This window comes from Morone saxatilis, unplaced genomic scaffold (genome assembly GCF_004916995.1).
Source record: "Morone saxatilis isolate NCDOM2014 unplaced genomic scaffold, NCSU_SB_2.0 Contig9, whole genome shotgun sequence".
Taxonomy (NCBI): Eukaryota; Metazoa; Chordata; class Actinopteri; family Moronidae; genus Morone; species Morone saxatilis.
Window position 1 is genome coordinate 2,905,087 of NW_023340268.1, and position 21,444 is coordinate 2,926,530.

At 39.7% G+C, this 21,444-nt stretch overlaps 1 protein-coding gene across 5 annotated transcripts in view; it reads left to right on the forward strand.

Moving 5' to 3' along the window:
- The window catches only part of rxrba (retinoid x receptor, beta a), a 22,474-nt gene extending 2,318 nt beyond the window's left edge, over window positions 1–20,156 (forward strand). For 2 of the 5 annotated variants that reach the window (XM_035681653.1, XM_035681654.1), the window contains exons 3-13: window positions 473–705; window positions 1,384–1,537; window positions 1,694–1,873; window positions 3,771–3,791; window positions 5,891–6,051; window positions 6,233–6,362; window positions 7,627–7,759; window positions 11,094–11,129; window positions 12,823–12,914; window positions 13,064–13,169; window positions 13,877–20,156. In XM_035681653.1, coding sequence (XP_035537546.1) covers window positions 473–705; window positions 1,384–1,537; window positions 1,694–1,873; window positions 3,771–3,791; window positions 5,891–6,051; window positions 6,233–6,362; window positions 7,627–7,759; window positions 11,094–11,129; window positions 12,823–12,914; window positions 13,064–13,169; window positions 13,877–14,024 — 1,394 coding nt within the window. In that variant the 3' untranslated portion in view covers window positions 14,025–20,156. The remainder of the gene's footprint in view (window positions 1–472; window positions 706–1,383; window positions 1,538–1,693; window positions 1,874–3,770; window positions 3,792–5,890; window positions 6,052–6,232; window positions 6,363–7,626; window positions 7,760–11,093; window positions 11,130–12,822; window positions 12,915–13,063; window positions 13,170–13,876) is intronic. The other 3 variants (XM_035681656.1, XM_035681655.1, XM_035681657.1) reach the window with 3 other exon arrangements.
- The last annotated feature ends 1,288 nt before the right edge of the window (window positions 20,157–21,444 follow it).

A 21,444-nucleotide genomic window follows, 5' to 3' on the forward strand; every position in this document is an offset into this window, starting at 1 on the left:
GGGGGGGGGGGGGGGGGGTAGTAAAAATGATACAAATTAAAATAGCTTTTATCAACATGAAGTCACTAGAGGTTACAATCAAGACAGCAGTACAGTTAAGTTGTCATTAATTCCTAGCATACTTTTTTTTTTTTCATGTAAAATGCATTAAAATTAGTGCAAACCTGCAATATTTGATTTATGTCACAGGAAATAGACCCCATTGCTACAGAGGGGCTCCAAAGATCCACAGTTTCTCTTGTTAAAACTTAAACTGTATATCCGCTTTAACCTGTTCCAGGCCATTATTATTGTTTTCAAGTTGGTATTTGGTTAGTAATTGAACTACCATATTTGTCTTTGACTGTGGGAATAAATAAAACAATCCTGCTAAAAACACACCTGTATCACCTCTATTAATAAGCTCAGCCTTTTTTATAATAATGACTGCATGAGTTATTTGCATATTCTCCCTCTTGCTATCTCTTAACAGATTCCCGCAGCCCAGACAGCTCGTCTGTGTCCTCCCCACCATCGGGCCAGCGCTCACCTCCGCTGGTTCCCTCAGCTGCATCCATGACCTCCCTGCCTCCCATCACCACCTCCGGAGTCAACAGCCCCATCAGTAGCATCGGCTCCCCCTTTTCCGTCATCAGTTCTTCGCTGGGCTCGCCATGTCTACCTGGCACGCCATCGGTGGGTTACGGCCCCATTAGCAGTCCACAGGTAAGAGAGGACTTACAGAGGACTTGCAGTTGTTTTTCTGTTCCGTCACGAGTCAGATTTTAAAATATTTTTAGGCCAAAGAAGATATACAGTGCAAATGAATGCGCTAAAATTTGCATTCAGCAGCAACTCTTACACGGCAGAAAAGATCAAATGTCACGATTGCACGAAAGTAGAAACTGAGCGTCTTTGAATGATAATCAGGCTTCTTATCTTTTATGGAAATCAAAAAATTAACATAAACGAAAAAATAAAATACAACTCACCAAAACTGTCTATGTTTATCTTTCTAACAATCACCAGCGCTGGTTTGGTTGAAATAAACACTTAATTCACAGGGCTAGCTGTGAAAATATTTGTGAAAAGGGCTGCAATGGCCACAACTTAAGCTAACCTTATTCCTAAGACAAATGAACCTGTCAAAGTACATCCACTAAAAGTGCTTGTTTTTATCTTTTTTTATCAGATTGGTATTCTAAGTGTCTGAAAACAAAGACCTTTTGTTTAACCAGAAACAGCTGTGATCTGGCTTATTGTGACCTGGTGTTTTTTGTGTGGCCTTAGTGACTATGTTCATCATGTCTCATACATTCTTACAGGAGTACAAAATGAATCATAAAATGTATCTAACAAGCCTTGTCATCATTGTGTTCACCTTCTCCTCTGTCGTTCTTTCAGATCAACTCAACAGTCTCCATGTCAGGGCTCCATGCAGTGAGCAGCTCCGATGATGTGAAGCCTCCGTTGGGCTTGAAGCAGCTGTCGTCCCACAGTCCAGGGCCGATGCTATCCCAGAAACGCCTTTGTTCCATCTGTGGAGACAGATCCTCTGGTGACAAGACAACTTCAATACAACTCTCATTTTCTGTGCCTTGCCTTTAAGTTATGCTGAACAATGTAAACAAGCCAGAGGCCCTGAGATCTGTAAAATGTCAGACTTGAAACAAATTGTCATCCCCTTTTCCTTCCTCCTTCCCACACCCTACAGGTAAGCACTATGGTGTCTACAGCTGTGAGGGCTGTAAAGGCTTCTTCAAGCGGACAGTGCGCAAAGACCTGACCTACACCTGTCGGGACAATAAAGACTGTATGGTGGATAAGAGACAGAGAAACCGCTGCCAGTACTGCCGCTACCAGAAGTGCCTGGCCATGGGCATGAAGAGAGAAGGTGAGCAAGCAGGGGCTCTTGTCACCCTGTACATGGCTGGTACTCAGCCTCTTCTGCTCATGACTCCTAAAAAGGAGGCCATTTCACCTTTTCACACTACTCTACGTTTAAATGCACAAAATGCATTTAAACAAATTATTTAATTTTGGTTTTAATAGCCATTTTATTTGATACATTTTATGAAGATGGCTTTTAGCTGACAGAAAGCTCTTAGGAAGATTTCTTAAAACTCGATTTTATAAAATGGTTTAATCATCATCAAGCTATGGTGCATTTGTTATGGATAGACGGTTAAGCGTTTGATCTAGACATAGAGTAACACATGTTAATATAATAATAATGGCTTTATTAAGGACACAAAGAAGAAGGTCCATAGCAAATTATGCAATTATCAGATATCCATTCCAAATCTTGCTTTTAAGTGTATCCAACAGTAGTTGGGGGGGGACAAATATGTTAAGCTCCTATTCTAATACTCATTACTGATGATATTGATTGATCGGTTAATTTCTCTTTTCAAGACCTGGAAGAAATTATTCTCCTTTAAAAATGGCATATTTGCTTTGTTGGACTGACTCAATAAAGATAATTATTTAACCAATCAAACGAAAATATAAACTTTTGCTCCTCCCAACACACTGGCTGTTTCCCCAGCTCAAGGGCTGCCTCGTTTCAACTTAACACTTCAATGCTGGACACGTCATTAAGGGTCTCCCTTTCTAAAGGCCCCTTCAGATGCGTTTGAGAAATGGCAGCCTTCTTTTGCCCAGAACTGGAGGACACAACTAGTGTATACTTTGCAGCCCTCAGTGTTCTATAATCCATTGAATGTCAGTCAAATGTATGGAACATAAAAGGTATTCCACTGCCCCTTTGCGTGTTATACCTTTTTCTTCTTGTCTTTTCTTTTTTTTTGACATTTAAGAGTCTTTTTGCTTTTAATCGGTATCAAAAGTCTTCATTACATCCACAGCATTGATAAACAATAAACCATGAAAAAGTCAAAGTGGGTTAAACACTTTTTATAAGCACTGTGTAATGGTGTGTAAAATTAATCCTTGTCAACACATAGTCTGGAAGTATCACATAACTACGTCACATTTACCAGGTGTTTGTCTTCAGGTGGCCATCAGACTCCATATTAACATCCCGTGATTTGCACTAATGAAAAAGCCCAAACTCCAGTGTGGTCTCTTTGGCAGCTATTAAACTGTAATACTTTTAACCAGATGAACTCATATAGCTCCTTTTTAATCATGTAATGCTCAAAGTGATTTAAATTAAAACATACAAATTTACTACTACTGATCTGTATTCTGCATTGTACAAGTGTCTTAACATCGAAAATCACGTTACATCCATTTTAAGGCAGTCAGTCTGAGATTATCTGTTGCTAAGTCTAAGTCTCTCTCTCATATTAGATTGTTAGATCAGGACTGAATTCCCCTGCACAGTACGATGCTACTTTTATCATAGTTTGATCGTAACTGTATGTGCTGAGATGTGTGGTCACTGTACTATATTGATCACTGTATAATGGAGTTTTAGGTTAATGCAGATGAAAGGAACATTCAAGGCATCTGCTTTCTGTGGCAGGTACTTTCTGCTGTAATCTGCCTCAACTTGTAAATCCTTAGCCTAATTTAAATGGGATCTCATACCTAATCTATAATTAGTCCTAAATGCATCACTAAATTACGGTATTAGTGTTGATATTTTTCCTGTGCAATTTCCACTTTAGTAATATTTGTAGAATAGGGGATAGAAAGAACGAGTACAGAGTGGTAGAGAGGGAGATGGGGGTGGGTAAGCCTTGTAAACACTAACCCCCTTTCCCCCTCTCTTCCTCTTTTTGTTTCCTCTCGTTCTCTCTCTCCCCCCCTCCCTCCTTCTGTAGTGGCCAAGATGAACGACAGATGTAAGGAGAAGAGGGAGGGAGGGGTGTGTGTCTGTGTCTGTATGAGTGAGCGAAAAGCAGATAAATATTACATTGAATATCTAGCTTGTTTAAGATGTTTTTCCATAGTTTGTTGCCAGTGCTCAGAGGTGGACCAGTGCCAGCCTTGAATCATTCCACCATGTTTTTTTAACCTTTATAGATTCTGTAAAGGTTGCTGAGTATGCACACTTCTTTTAATCATCATCCTACTTTACTTCACAGTTACTTATTGCTTATTCCCCCTTCGTGCTGCCCAGTAAGGTTACAGTTACTACAGTCAGACACAGAGCAGTTCCATTTCTGTTCAGGAACATTAATTTCCTTGTTTAAGAATATTTTGTTGCTTGAAGTAGAGAAAGGATACTTTTCCATTACATTTCCCACCCAGATTTTTCAAGCCAATCTTCCAATGTGGCAGCTTTCAGTCACAAGCCTACTTTTCAAAATTTGTGACCACTGGTGTGACTTTTTTCTTTTCTGTATCACATACAGACACAGTGAATGATGCAGATCAATAGTGATATCAAGTAGATTTAAGCATGACATGTTAATGATTGTTTAATTCATCATAAAAATATTTTTGTTTGAGAAAGGTTTTGTTGAAACAGTTGATAGACGCTGTTTTTGTAGCACAAATTCTGTTTGCTGCTATTCAACAAATGGTAAAAACAATAAAATAATACACAGAACAAATTAATGAAAATTTTGATGAGACTGTTGGGCAATTCAGTGCTGTCTGTACATATTTGGACAGTGACATCCTATGTGTGACGCAATCAGCCTTGATATTAAGGGTGTTCATGTTTGTATTTGGTGAAAAGTGTAGGACTCTTCATCTTTTTTATCCAGATCCTACCAATTTTAAGACAATGGAGCAAGGCAGTTGTAGGGCCTAACAGTGGGATGTTATTGACTGACCCAGTCGCATGACCTCAGTCTGTTTCTACTAATGTCTGTGGGTGGTAGACTTTTGGCAGTCTTTCACTGCGAATGATTTGAAACAAAATATTAAAAATGATGACTAATTATGTTTTTTTCAATTTGTCCAATTATCTTTGGTCCCATAAAATTGGAGTACTGTGTATAAACAAACCCACACAGTTAATCTGAAGTGAAAACGTTCCATCAGAATCAGGTTTATTGCCAAGTATCACATACAAGAACTTTGCCTTGGTATCCATCCATATATTGTTACATGCAAGCTTCTTTAGAACCTCAAGAAAAGGGAGAATGCAGTGTGATTGTACAGTTGTATTCATTGGATTTACAAGCACCTAAATAAACCGGATTGCTGTTGCCTTTCTGCAATAACTTAATTTCTTGAACTTCATGAAAACAAGAAACCTAGTTTCCTTAATCTGGGTAAGGGATTAAGTTAAATTTAGTTCTGGTAGAAGAGAGAGATTTCTTGACAATGAAAAATGAAATCTGTCCAAAATTTCAGAATAACTGTAATATACTTGTAATAATTTATATTGTGAATGTCTTATATGGTCATTACATAGTCCATTTAGGCTTTGGTAGACGGCCTGAAAGAAGTATGAAAGACTGTATGAGAGACTTTGAATTTATCATGAAATGTACATATCTGTGTCTCTTTTCTTTCCCATTGTTTTACACATTTCATGTTAATTTGGTCTTACCCTTTTATCTTTCCCTATTCTTTTTGCTTCTTTCTTTTTGTATATCAACTCCTTACCACTTTCCCTCATTTGTCCTCTTCATTGTCCACACATTTTCTGGTAATTTCCAATTCTACTTCTACTTCCATTCTGTTGTCTTGTGGCACACCTGTCTGTCATTTAATTTTCCACTACTCGTTCTCTTCTTTTTTCTTTTTTTATTTGTTATGTTCTTTACCATTGCCTGTCCAATCCATTTGCTTTTTTGTCCTTGTCCATTCCCTTGCTCTTCCACCTTTCCTGCTCCTCTGTCCTTTCACATCGGCCCCTTTTACCTATCCTTTGCACCCACCCATTTTCTCCTTTTTTTTGTTCTTTATCCCTTCCTCACCTTTCTTGGCCTTCATTGTTTTCTTCTGTGCTCCCTTCTGTGCACCCCAATCCCCCATCCTGCAGCTGTCCAAGAGGAGCGGCAGAGGAACAAGGAACGAGAAGGTGAGGTGGAGTCTACCAGCGCGGTGAACGAGGAGATGCCAGTGGAGAAGATTTTGGAAGCTGAGATGGCTGTAGAGCAGAAGACAGAGCTTCATGCTGATGGAAGTTCGGGCGGTAGCTCTGTGAGTAGTCTAGTTGCTGGAACAGTGAACATATGAGATTCCCATCTTTGTTGACATTATTCAGATATAATTCATCTTGTTTGTTCATAGTTTAACAATTTTCACAGGCTGTTGGTGTAAATATTGTGGTGTTCGATTTGATGAAATAATTACAACAATCCTCTAAATCTGCTTTCTTCAGCCCAACGACCCCGTCACCAACATCTGTCAGGCAGCAGACAAGCAGCTCTTCACCCTTGTGGAGTGGGCCAAGAGGATCCCGCACTTCTCTGAGCTGCCACTGGATGACCAGGTCATTTTGCTACGTGCGGGTAAGCTCTTAGTTTAATGAATCTTCCATTCTTGACGTAGGCTTCAGAGTTTTAACTTGCACTTGCAAATCATGAGTATAAAGGAAAAGTAAGCGGGGCGTATGGTCTGTCAATGTAAAATGAGAGTATGTTTAGCCCTTATACAATCAGACTATTCAGGGCTTTGTGCCGCTCCATCATATTCTCCTTCAACACTATTGTACAACACTAATAATCATTTAGGGTCCCTTGTGTATGAAAATGAGGGTGCAAAACATTACACACTGTTACACATTAGACACTATTAGACGCTGTTGTTTAGGGCTGGAGGTAAACGATTATTTATTAACGATTAATCGGGCGATTATTTTATCGATTAGTCGACTAGCTCAGTCCTAACCCGACTAATTGGACCGATTAACTGAGTTAGCTAATCGTTAGATGGCAGATTATCGTAAAAGTCTATCCTGCAGTCTGCTTGCTAGCAGATTCTGTGCACGTTTGGGGTGGTGGCTAGGCTAACCACACGCATTTAGTTCTCCTCTGAAACGGAAGGAGTCGCTCTTTGCCACCTCGCAAAGGAGAACAGACAACCAAGCTTCAAAGGGCCCCCCACGCCAATTCGTGGCCAATCAAATCTCATGCCCGTGCAGCAGCCTGTGCATGCCAGCAAGCTCCACGTGCACCCGGTGGCGTCCCAGCACAACCACTCCTAGCCGCCCGCACAGGCCACAGCCAAAGCCACAGCCAGCCAACGCTAGCTACTATTAATAGGCTGTGTTGCTGCAGCCGTGAAGCAGCATCCATGTCAAGGCCAACATAGATGATCAAGTAGATCGTTGTAAGCTTAAAACCAGCTGTTCTAGGCCGCCCAGTACTAGCCAACGTCTAGACGATATAAGCCGCACCAACCGAGAGCCAAGACAGCCAGCCAGCACCACCGAAGTGCGCAGAGCCCAAGCCACACAACACACGTCTCCCATGTGTGTGTGTCGAGCTGTGGCGAAGCGTCAACGTAAAAATTTGCCGTCAACGTATTTTTGACGTTGACGCGTCAACGCATCGCTACAGGCCTACTGTTGTTAAATTGCATCTGCAATCTTTTACACCTCTGACAACTGTAGTTTTCATCATCGTCTTTTTTAAATGTATATTGTCAGGAAATATGTGGGAGACCTTTGCCTTTTTTCATATAGGACTGTAATTTAAAAAATCCAGCTGTTACATTGGGAATATTTACACATTTTGACAAGAAAAATTGAGACACCAATTCCAACACCAACAGGCTGGAATGAACTCCTGATTGCATCATTCTCCCATCGCTCCATCTCGGTGAAGGACGGGATTTTACTGGCCACCGGCCTGCATGTCCACAGGAACAGTGCTCACAGTGCAGGTGTTGGAGCCATCTTTGACAGGTAATACACAACAACAACAGTGTCACTCTGACAGACATACCACAGAAGTGATTTCCCCAATATTCAGAAGTTTGGGTGGCTGACCCAACTGGAGAGGACCCACTACCATAAAAAACTGGAGAGATTCACTGGAGAGTTTTGGCATTATGTGATCTAAGTGCCTTTTCAGAGGCCTTTCTACTCCACTTTGAAATCCAAACTGTGTAGGATCCCTGCTAATAATAGATCCGCTTCTATACATCATTAGGACCTCCTACACTTAGCCTAAATTAGACCAACCCTGATAAGCCAAGTAAAATCCACAATCCCCCCTGAATTCACCTGGTAAACCCCCAGTCCTGAAAGCTAAATGAAAAAAGGAAGAACACTTGCCTTTATTTATCCATGTGGATTTCTATGGCCCTGATGGTTTCAAACTCACTGTTTTTTTATATTTAAAACACACATATTCCTCATGTTTAGCTGGATTAATGACTGGGGTTTAGGATACTGTGTCTTCATCTTTGGTCGGCTGCAGCTGCTGTGTTCTGCGTTGGCTGTGATTGGCTGAGAGATCTTGCTTCTTTAGTGCTGCCTGTAGGGTGACAGCGCATGCCAGGGAGGCTGGTGACTAATGCTTATCCATAGACATGCATGCATGTGCACGCACACACACTATCAGTGGCATAGCGCCTATTTCAGCATTTGATAATGTGATAATGGCTGGCTAATGTACAATACTAATGTTAATATATTATAGTAATATACTTTAAAATATGTTAATGTAATAGTTCACATCCCATTATTGTGCATAACATTGTAGAGACCATTCGTATAGCTTTTGGTATATATTTTCTTTTCTGCTGACCACAGAATAATTGTTTTGTGATCTCATGTTGACGCAAAGACTTTGTTGTCATTGATCATAAAATAATTCCACAAGAATGTCTTTTCACGATCTTAAGATCCAAATGCGCAAAATCCTTCTAATCATCTGTAATTATTAGCCATCATTAGCCATAAATCTTTATATCTAATCTAAGGCCACCATATTGTAAAATAAGTCATTGGTGGCCACAGATACATTGTCAGTCCAAACAAACTTCAGTCAGTTTGAGATCCCGAAATACTTATTTCATGATCACTGGAATAAAGACAAACAGAATAACAGCCATGGCCTCACTAGCCATGGCCTTTTTAGCATTACTACATCAACTGTCAATTGTTTATTCAAAAGTGAACTTAGAAAATTCAAATTCATTACATGTTGAGATTACTCAAATTATTACATTTCTTTGATGCAAAATATGTTATATATCTATATTTGATTGAGATGTCAAACTTTTTAAATGCTGGTTCATGTCATAATGGGATGTAATTGCATTATCCAGAGTATATTACATCAGCAGATTTTAATACATTTATCCTGCTTCGAGTGAGGCATTTTCTCTGTTCATTACATTATCACCTGAAAATAAAATCTCAATGATTTTTTATGTAAATCCCCAACTACATCACAACGTGTCAATTCACTGTTAATTACACAGTAATTACATTGTTATAAAGGGTTAAGTTTGCCTAGACATTCAGTCAGGTTTAAAGCAAGCTAACTGGGCTTATGGCAAATGGCTCAATGATTTTCTTCTGATACTTTTTCTCATAGCACTGCTCTCTAGCAGCAGGCTTTTGTTTCAGCTTCGCATCAGCATCTGTTTGAAGCAACTGAATCATATTTTATACAGGAGGATGTAAATAATAAAATATAAGGATATCATTTCTTAGTCACGCATTACTTGAGATTGACTTATTACTATGTTGGCCCGAAGTGCAAAACACAACCACCATTAACTAAAGAACCGAACAAAGCAAAAAAATACAACAGCTTTTGCAGAAAACTACACAACAGGAAAACATGATATTTCACAACTCAAATTGACAAAAGAGAAAATACAAAATTTCAGAAGAGTCTGGAAAGGGTGTGTACCTACTATTTTGTCTTTCGGAAGAATCAGGGTGTCTTGTCAACCCAATAACCCTAAAATCCATGTGAGAAGTATGACAACCTGTAATATGTAAGCCAACCAATCAATGACAACAATGACAAAGATAGTAGGCACCTTTCTTTTCAGATTTTTTGTGTTTTCTGAAATGTTTTGTTTTCCTATTATGTTGATTTCTGAGTTGTTAAATCTGTATTTCTGTTTTAAAGTTTTCTATTTTGCATTGTTAATTTGTTATCTTAAATGTTGTTTTTGCCCTTCGAGCCTCTATTTTTCATACAATAGGCTCAGTTCATTGAAACCTGCTTAAAGTCCAACTGAAATCACATTTAGTCATCTCTTTTGTGTCTTTTAAATGTATTAATTTATTTTTGACTCAGCCAGCTGCAGTTGCGTGTTGGTGTTTGTATTTGATTGACAGGAGCTGCCAGAGTGTAGATGTTACACTGTAGGGAACCAGAGACAAAGTAAAGAAACATGCAGCCTTGTAGCCTACATATCATGGGCATGTAGCGTGTAGTTAGTGGTAAGTAAAGACCACACCTTTTTTGTTTAGTTGCTCCTTCAACAAGCTGGGGTTAGATTAGAAGGAGGAAGAGCTAATGTTCAAAGGCTGTGGCACTTGTGTAGCAGGCTGTCGTCATGGTCCGTGTGTCTGCTCTGTTTATGACAGAATGTTGATATTACTGCTTTATGCAAGATTTGATTGGCTGTATTGAATTAAAGTCTCCATCTGCGTAGATGGATAACTGAACAGTATTCTGTGAATTTAATGCAAAACAAGGGGGCGCCATCATGTAACAAAAACATGTCATACATTTTTACCTTTTGGTTTCTGATTTTTTTCTTAAAGGAGAACACAGGTTATGTGATTTACAGAGCAGAAATGAATGCTGGAGCAGACAAAAAAAATATTAATTTCAGTTGGACTTTAAGTTACTTTTAAATTTAGCTAGGAACACTTATTAAAGGTTGAGGGTTAAACGTTTTGTACTTATAAACAATTTCATGTGTACTAATGGTTTTCTTCTGTTATGCATTTGGCTCATAAGATTTATCATAACCTCCTCTCTGCTTATATTAATACAGTGTAAGATACAGTGTCTGGGTGCAGGTACAAGACAGACTTTGAGTCCAGACATGAAAAATGTGAACAATCCCCATGCATACTATTTTACAACAGTTTTAAACATATCAGAAAGTAGTTTGTAACACTACAGATTTTCACCATGTGAAATCAAATGTAAGCACTGACTATCTGTACAGCTGAAGGGCTCAGACAACAGACACAATTCTGTAATAACAGTGTAACTGTGTAATGACATTGTAATAACACATTGTGATTGAATACACAGGGCGCACAATGCCGAGGTTGGGGCCATATTTGACAGGTAATTACGCCACTACACAAACACTTTCTGAAACCCCTCCTCTCAAGTTAACATTGAAACAAACACGGAACCAAAGCTAAAAGGTTAATGCTTTTAGGCTTTTCCACAGCTTTGCAGAAACCAGCCACTACAAGATATTATTCTGAAGAACATCCACTGAGAATTGTTTGACCCGATCACTCAGTGAATTGTAGAGGTGTGGTTTAGATGATGATGTGAAAAACTAGTACTGCATCTTTTGCTTACTGCCAGACCATAATGAGTTAATCAAGATGTCTGTGCTGGCTCCAGTGTCTGTGGTTTACACAGTCAAGTTTGTTTTTAGATGCCCTTAATTTACTAATTTACTGGTCCTCTTAAATAATACTCCCTATGTGATAGGAAGTCCTCATTTTGTAACATTAGTGAAATATACTCTGGATGCATACCCAAAGTCCATCTTACTTCCTTCCACTTTCTCAGCTAAATATGAATAAAACATGTTTTTATTGTGCTGGGTGTGTATAAAAACCTAGTTTTGGCAATTCAACTTTATTGTGAGCTTGGGTGGTGTCTGTTAAAATCAGTCCACATCATTAAAAGCAGACATCCATTTCTGATGATGGCTGATGGAGTAGCAAATATGCTGTCCTTAATGGCCATCACTTTTTCCCCTTGCCCCCAATCTGCAACGTCCTCTCTTCCTTCATCCAAGTCTTATTCCTTACAGGAGAGCAAAGTAGTTATTAAAGATGCACTTATGACCCACATCAAGCCTCTTAAGTCCAAGCTGACATTTTGTGTATTATGACACTGCGCTACACTTTTAATGAAGCATGAACTCCTTTGATTTAAAATGTATTGATATGTTGGTTGGAAAAGTTGATATGCTTTTGGTATTTACTCTGTTTTTGCCATGTGAAGTTTTTCATTCTACTGGTTGCATGCATTGTTCTTGAATGGCAGGAATCTTAGTTCCTTAGGTTTCAAGATTTGTGAAGCATTTTTAAGAATAAATGGACTACATTTAAAGTATAAAGTATAACATCCAAAATCATTATCCCACCTTCGCTCTGCCTTTTTCTTCATTCTTGCTCCAACACAACACATCTCAAGTAAAACAAATCATTAGTTGAGGGCAAGACAAAAAAGTGGAAGATAGACTGTGTGGAAGAAATTAAAATCTGAAGCAAAACAGTAAACTGGTAGATTTCACCATCCCTTTCACACCACCTTTCACACATTTGCTAGCACAGGTAATTCTAATTACAATAAAGACAAACAACCACTAAATCATTACGTAGGACAAACAAGAATCAGTCACTCATAACTTACCACCATTTGGTGGCAGCAGTTTGCCACCCTGGCCAATTTTAACAAGTGTTTTTTCTCCCCCCTGCAGAACCAGCAGTTCAGCCATGCACTAAGTAATTTGGACATAAAGTCATTACATTGAGAAGATACCATAAATAACAATGTGATTATGGAGTCTGGTCCCTCTCTGTTGTTCATACTCTGTTATTCCCTCCCTTTCTTCCTCCTTTTTTATTGCTTTCCTGCTCTCTTTTCTTCTTATCTTCTTATCATCTTCTTCTCCCGTACTTTTCCTTGCTTCTGCTCTCTTTCCTAACTTGGCATTGTCTTCCTGTTTCCAACTGGGATTTCCCCCTGCAAATCTCCTCTCCTCTCCTCTCCTCTCCTCTCCTCTCTGCAGGGTTTTGACAGAGCTTGTAAGCAAGATGAGAGACATGCAAATGGACAAGACAGAGCTGGGCTGCCTTCGAGCCATCATCCTCTTCAACCCAGGTACACAGACATGTGGAAGGTTGAAAATCATGTGGAAAATGTCATTAGAGAAAGTGGACTAATTAAGCTCTGAAAGATCCAATGTTCATATAAAATGTGTTTCATTCCCATATGGAGATCATGTAAATGTTGTCTGTTTTCACCTGAAGATGCCAAGGGTTTGTCCAACCCCAGTGAGGTGGAGCTCCTGAGAGAGAGAGTGTACGCATCTCTTGAGGCTTACTGCAAACAGAAATACCCCGATCAGCAGGGCAGGTAGGCTGTAACATACAGACATACTAAAAAAAGCAAGAGGTCATGCTGTTGACTGGGGCGGGAGGCACTGCTGCTCAGACATATCCCAGCTCTGCTGCTTTAACATGTCACTGCAGCACAGAACAGCTGGATGAAGGCTGCAGTTATGAAAAGACACTCAGAAGGTCTGTTCTGTTTAGGCATTAATCTACCTTTGAGTATGCTTACTTATTGGTTGGTCACTCGACATACACTGGACCTTTTCTTCTTGATAAAAATTACATATTTTAACAAATAACCAACTGTTTTAGAACATAGCTACTCCTGTTGCATACCTGTAGAAATTCGTAATGTCATGGCCAACATAAAGAGTGATTAATTGATTGTTGAAATACTAATAGAAGTGGGGGAAAAAAAGCAAATACTGTAACTGTATTTTTCAACAGTAGTAAGTAATAATGTGTGCATATCGTATCATAAGACAACTTTCAAGACTTTGTTGACACACAGATGAGATATTATCATCATCATTATCAGATATTATGATGATAAGGAGGGCCTTTTTGTGACGTATCCCAAGTCCCATCTTTGCAACAATTTGAAGAATTATTCTTTCACATATTTTCTTGCTTAATGCATACTCGGAATTCTCGTTTTCAGTTTACATTGACATATCTATGGTCATTTCTCACTCTACTGTCCTTCTCATCTTTCCTTCTGTCGTCTAGGTTTGCAAAGCTCCTCCTCCGACTTCCAGCACTGCGCTCCATTGGTCTAAAGTGCCTGGAGCACCTGTTCTTCTTTAAACTGATTGGTGACACGCCCATCGACACCTTCCTGATGGAAATGTTAGAAGCGCCTCACCAGCTCACCTAGAGGAGCCAGGTTCGGTCCAGTCAGGATCCGATGTACACCAGGATTACCAACACATCACCCCATGTTGGGTTGCTGGCTCTTCTTGTTGGGCCTCACTTAACTGCAGAACCTGCTGGTCTTAATGTACCGGCAGTTCACTTGTACACACACATAAAAACACACACATATTCCCTGCCACCGGCTAATTATCTTTACACACGCACATGCAAATCTTAACTTGCATACATGACTTGACATACAGCATAACTAATACACAGATAAAATGGCTCTGGATGAACAATATGCTAATACACACAAACTTTCACCATCTTTTCCCATATTCAGTTTTCCATCATAGGGGTAAACTCAAGGAAAATATCCCTTTTTTATCTCACATATACAGTAAATGTCTTAATTTTAAGTTAGCCTTCAGTTTTTAAATCTTCATCTCACAGTGGGTTTTTACTTCTGCATAACTGGTATACTTCCCCTGTTTTTACTTGGGTTGCTTAGTTACACTACTAGCTGCACCTCTGTATATTCTATCCATCACTAGCCGGTTAGTTATTCATGTATGGTTTTAGCTTAAAATCAGGTGCGTGGCATTTCAGTCAACTGTCCACTATAAAACAAAATAATTTCTTATTGGTCAGGAGGTGTCCTATAGTGGATAGGCAGACACACCCTCCCAGTGAGTTCATCCAGTATCGTAAACATTGAAATGTTTTATGCTTTTTTGAATATTCATGCTGAAACTTGTTTGAGTTTCTATTTTGAAGTACTGTACTCATGAAATGAGAGCTTTTTCCAAGGCATTGAAATCCAGGAAAAGGGGGGTGGGAGCACTTTGTTGAACAGACAAACTTTGTCCCTCCCACCCTGATGCGCACAGCGGGCTTTGTAAGACAAGAAGAATGACTTGAATTTTTTGTTTTTTTTGTTTCCTAGTTTTGATTTTATCCTTTTCTCTACTTTGGCAGTTGGTTGGCATTTTAAACAGCTTGAGGCTCACAAAAAGTACAGCTTCATGCAAGACAAAATCGTATTTGTTAGTCTTTTATCTTCCTTCCCCCAAATCCTCCCTTTGATGGTGGTCATTTATGCACTTTGTGAGTTGTAACTGTGTAAATGTTCCTGTTTCCTAGAAATGACCATCTATTCTCAGACACCTAAGATGACCTTGAAGGTACTATGTGTAGGGTTTTCTTAATATTGCATCGTTGTCAAATCAGATGATTTGTTACAGAACTTGCTAAATAATTGGCCGCTTCCTGTGCAGAAGATCACCATGTTTTGGAATTAGCACTATCCACCAGTCACTTTGTTGAAAATGTTGGCTGGCATCAGGTATGTTAGTCTGTCCTAACACTCAATCCAGCAGAAAGTCCATTATTCTTGATAGGTTCCTCTTTATTCTAAAAATCTTATTTGTATCAACTGGCCATGGAAGAGAAAGAAATGCTGTGTTCTTTGAACAATTCTGCATATAATTGGTCAGCCTCTATCTGAGATGTGTGTCCTACTGTTACGTCAGACTATTGAGTAAATAAATAAGTGTGATGTTTGACCCCTTCACCCAGCAGCTATTGAAGTGTCCTTGTACAAGATACTTAAGCGGTTTGAGATACATTGCTTTGTAGTGCACTGCACTCTGTTCCCTGTAAAAGAGGTGCAACAAATAAAGCAGAAGCAGAGATGGGAAATTTAAAAACCATCTGAAACTATCTGACAGAGGCAAGTCATCAAATTTGGCTTATCTGCAATACTTTTGCAGTCCCCCACTACAGATGGATCACTAGCTAATATAGACTGATAAACAATGCACCCATGTTAGAATTGCAAAGGACCTCTTGTGTGTCATGTACTGTAAAGCAATAATGAAATAAGTTAATGCTATATAATGGAAATCCTACACTTACTACCTGTTGCTTTGGAAACTTTATTCAGTGTTTATTGGCTCAATGCTTGCCACTTTTGTACAGTAGATGTAAATAATTAAAAAACAACAACATGGGAGTCATGCAGAAACAAAGGCCTGTTCACACTCATGTGAATGTGAAATATGTGGCTCCAACAAACAAATTTAAAAGCTTTGCTGTTGAATCAACATTAGACTTGTAACAACATCGCCATGAAATTGTTATTGAGCCCAGGGCCAAACCACACCTCACTGCTGCTTTTGCACCAACAACGCCAATGTTTCCTGTTGTTCTTGGTAATTGATTGGCTGGATTTCATTGACAATGGCACTTGACATTTACTGTGATAGAAATTTGTGGGCAACTTAATCTGAGCATTGCAGTGAAAAGTCAAATGCAGCTACCACATGATCAGGAAATATAGAGCAAACTATGAATTAAACCGTCTACATGCTCAAAGGTGAGCAGTACTGGGGTACACAAAGATTTATTACCATTTTTGTTAGTTAACTATTTAAGAGTGTTGCCGTTCTGAGGTATATTTAGCCTTCTTATTAGTCACCACATTTAGTAGAAATTAGAAACGTACATTTTGCAGTATCATTCTACAGGGAAGAGGTACAGCTGTCCTCTACCAGGTGCTAAACAACTAACATAGTCTTTTAGTTTAAGACTTGCACATTTTCATCAATGCAAACACAGTATGCAAGTACACAGACAAATCAGAAAGCCATTCTCCACTATTTCTACAGGTCTGCTTAAAAGATCTGCTTAAAATATAGATTTCCCTCTTTTATTTTTATTATTGTTATTTTATGTCCCCCAACTTTATAGCAGAATCCTGACTATGGAATATGAACACCAGCTAAGTGCTTGTACATTTTGGCTATGGCTGATAAGTCTTCGTACTCTACCAGACACAGCCAGTGTCTTTTGTATTTTAGAAAGCGGTTAGGCTGGTGGAAGCACCAAAAGTAGCTGTTGTATTTTGAGGTCCACCAGTTACTTTGCCCAGAATGAGCTTGCTGTTCTGCAGATAGTCCAAATACTTCTTCTCAGAGAGGATCCTTAGCCTCCCCCATGTAATGTGGACTTGGAGGCTGGCAGTTAGATGACCTGTAAGACAGGTGGTTTTGTTTAACATGTCAGTAAGTTGGTCTAACCTTAGAGTTTGGTGTTGTTTCAGTTTTTCTCCATCCATATGTATGGCCAACACAACAAAGTAGTCTCCAGATGTCAATTAATCTCCGACATGCAGACAAAGGTCAGCCCCTCATGCACCACTGCTTCAACATTTTGATGTTTGAAACACAAGGTGGTGGCAAACTTATGATAGGTGACAAGCGCCAACATCTGCTGACATTCTTGTGCTGTATATGGTGCAGTATGGTCTCAGTGCAGTCTCAGCCTGAGTTTTGAAACTTGAGTGAAAACAATTTTGAGATCTTTGATCTGGATTAGAGCTCTGCTGTCTTATAACAGGGCTGTGGGTGTGAGTGCAACTCAAAATGAGTTTTTCCCCCTTGTCCCTCAGAGAGTAGGCTGACTTGGATGTGTGCTTTTGTGAAGAATCTCATCTTCTGTTAAGTTGACATCTCAACAACGTTCTCTACAGGATTTTATTTTTGGAGCTTCCTCTCTTGAATGTTTAAGCCTGCTGCTACTGCATCATGTTTATAGCTGGGGATGGGAATGGTTACACAATCAGTCAAGTGTTGGTGGATCCACTAGTTGACATTAAAAATACTAGTCACGTACACAGCTGAGCAAACGCCAATCTTTGTTGATGATTCATCGAAAAGTGAAAATATGCAACTTGTATATTCATATTGTGGTAACATTGTCAAACAATTGTCATGCAATATGTGCGTTGTGTTTCTGGCATTCGTAAATTTTAGCTTAGTCTGTTAAGTTAATATTAATTGGCAGTGAAATGTATGAAAATTCCCATCCCTCCATATAACAGCAATGCATTTAAGTTGTGCTATGCCATTTCTATATTTCTTTACATTTTGCTATAAGCTTAGGTCATTTAGAGGATGATAAACAAATACAATAAACAAATAAAAAAGCTATACAGTCAATGCAGGATCTGTATGCTAAGCCACTTTAAGCTTTCCTGACCAGGCAGACTGTTTTAGCAAGAGCTGGTGGTTGGGTATTTCAGTTTTTTTTGTTATAGGGTATATGTGGCCACATGTGTATGCTTTAATGCACATGAGTATGGAGTCTGTCTGCAGCTATGCCTTTTGACTGGCAGATACTATAGCTTTGGCTGTGATGTGCTGAGCGCTGTTAAATTGATTTGTTGAGCAAAATAACGAAAGGATGCACAGTGGAAAAGGAACCAAGCTGGAAGGGTGATTAACTGGCTTGTTGACCTGATATTTTATCAACACAACCAGCCTCCTCCCTTCCTTCACTTTGCCCTGTCTCCACTGCTTTACTTCAAACTTAACAAATGCTTATTCACTCACCCATGTGGGCTGAAAATTACTGGGCTTTGCATTGGAATGGACTTGTAAAATAAACCTTGATTCTTGGACTGTTTGAAAAGGATGTGAAGCTTTTCATGGGACAAGCATTGAAGAGCTGTAAGGAAGGGGTTCAGTGCCGTGTGTCCCTCTTTGCTTACTTTACTTGACGGCAAAGCAGCGACGACGATCTGCGGTTGCCATGGGAGACCCCTGGATCGCACCGCACTGCCCACAAATGTTTGTCGTTGCAACCGTGTGCACTCAAGGCAGACGCATGCTGTGACCTTTTGACTGTGTAGCAGTATTGTTGTCGCCATCTTTGTTACATTTTGAAATTACTCGCTTTTTTGAAAATAAAGACATTGATTAAATATGCTTTTTTTGAAATGGATCACAGGCTGTGACTGAAGAATTGATCATCATATATAGGTAAGATATCAGGGCGGCATTTTAACGTATTGACACAGGCCCCCTGGAGCCAAGGCCCATCCCGTTATGATCAATGAGGCAGTGTGTGCTATGCAGCCTTGAAATCACCACCCTCACTGGTTTATTTATCACTGCCAAGCTGTTTGCGGATGTGGCCATTTTAAATGCAGGGCCACTCAGTCCCCTGTGCTTGTTTTTCATGTATGTTGTGATTATTGTGCTGCGCACTAAAGAGTGTGCGCTAACCGTGGCCTGTGTAGTGCATACTAAAGAGGGGCCCTAATAGGAATGGAATGACAGCTCGTGTGGAGAGGGGAGGACTGGTCACTGGAGAGAGAGAAGTAGACCAGTGTGTGGTCCCCTCTGGGTGCTCAAGCTGTGCATTGGTGCTTTTTATAGGGTCCCCCGGCCTGAAAACGTCTGCTTTGGTTTCCAAGACACAGGGAAATGCATATATGAGTGAAATGCAAATAAGGAATGATTTAACAGGACTAGCCTAGCCTAGCCCTAGACCTGCTCTTCTTCAGTTGCATTTGGTTGGGTGTTTTCTGCAACTGGGTCCACTGCAACCTGTTTTTACTGTTAGAGTCATGTGGCTGTAGCTGGATACTACCAGCAATAAAAACATAGCCTTCAGAATCTGTTTTAGATTGTGAATAAGAAACTGTGGCTCTTATCGTAGACGCACAGTGTAAGGGCCACTAGAATCCACAGGTCTGGTTTGCAGGAGACACCTCTGAGCAGGATCTGGTTGAATGAACTTGATGGGAGGGATCAACTGAATTTGATGTCTCTCTTTAAAGGAGGAGATTGTTGTTGGTGTTTAAGATTGGAGGGATTGTGAAGGGGTTGGTCAGAGAGAGAAGGAGGGAAGAAAAGAAGGGCAGGGACTTGAAGAACTCAGAAGATCAGGTGTTCATTGTCGATCGAGAAGAAAAACAATACCTATTTTCCAGTAGATCTAGAATCTTCCTTAATTGTTTACTCTTCACCATGAAAAAAATTCACACACTGTTTCTTTGTCTGGTTTCTTGTCTCCCTCTTCTCCGACTGTGCTCTTCATCTTTTGTTTATTACAAAGTATTAAACAAATACAAGAACTGTAAAATCAGAATGGAATCTGTCACTCTTATTTTTCTCTCTCTTTCTCTTGTGTCTGTTGTTTGTCCTGTTTGTATCTTATTCCATCATACATGTGGAGCTGATTGACTATTGTGTGCTTCGGGGATTGAAAGAAGAAAAAAAATATGAATAATTTTTTCAGTCATTAATTCTGAATCTTGTTTCTGTTTGTTGTATCATGTCCGAGTAAAGGTTTTAATACTGTACGTGAAGTGTTTTTCATTTATTTAAAAAACTCTGCAAAACATTTTGTTATTAAACAAAGTTGTTCCAAATAATTTCAGATATTGGAAGATGTAAATTGACAATTACTTTGATTACAGTATTTTAAGATATTCTGTGGGTTTAAAAAGATGAGAGTGCACTCATTTCCTTTAGGCTCCACATAAATTGCCCACTCACTGTCCACAAAATGGAACGTCTCAACACGGCTCTCGCTGTCCTGGAGTAATGATGGTACACTCCTCAGTCCAGCAGGACCCCAGGGCCCTGGGTGACCGTTGGCACCACACTCCCCTCTTTCAACCTCTAGAGGGAGCACTGACCTCTTGTCCTGTCCAGGTTTCAACAACCATGATCTCCTTTCGCTCCACCTACTCCCTCCTCCTTCCTAAGTTAGGGCTGTTGGGTGGTGAAATTGTCTTGTATTGCGTCCCTGCCTACTTTACACACCTTGGCCAATAAGGAAGTAGCAGAACTGAGATCAGAAGTTTTATATGTATATTTCACCGTGCACTGGTGGCTCTGTTCCCCCTGCCACATATTTAAATATTAAGAAAAATAGGAATGTCAGTACGAGTTTGTATCTTTGTGGCCATGTGGGACTCTCTCTCTCTCTCTCTCTATTCCTGTCTCTCCTCCCGCCTCCTTAAGTCTGTCTCCTCCCTTGGTTCTGTCTGTACAGGCCCACAGTGCTAGAATGTAAAGCCCTTGCACAGCTTAGCTCACTATTAAAGCCTGAAATCATGTATGGAACTTAACTTCATGAAAAACCTGCTCTTATCTAAGTTCTATAACCTTATTTTTATCACACCCATGGGTCTGAGCAGCTTTGATTATATTAAGTATTTGTTAAACTTTGGGTTTAGGCCACCAAAGTGATTGCTAGCCTGTTTTCAGTAAGCTTGTGTACAGAAAGGCCAAGCAGCAGATTCACTTTCATATGTCAACATTTCACCCTTTAAAACAATCTCATTATGATTTTCCTGGATCCAATTTTGGTACAAACTAGAGGTGGAAGACAAATCAAGCAGACACAGCCGTGGTTACAGTATTATTCTGTTTTTCCTCTTTGGTTGATGTGTGGTTTGCCTAGTTATAGATACCCCAGAATCTTTTGGCCTCGTTTGCAAGGCCAATTCTAACTGGTCATTTATGAGACATAATCGGCTAAACTCTCCATTACACTAGTGCAGAGTAGTAGTAAATAGGCTATAAAACAAGGGTTTGGTTACCCTGACTTGAGTAAGTAGACTAAGTCAAATGAGATGGAGG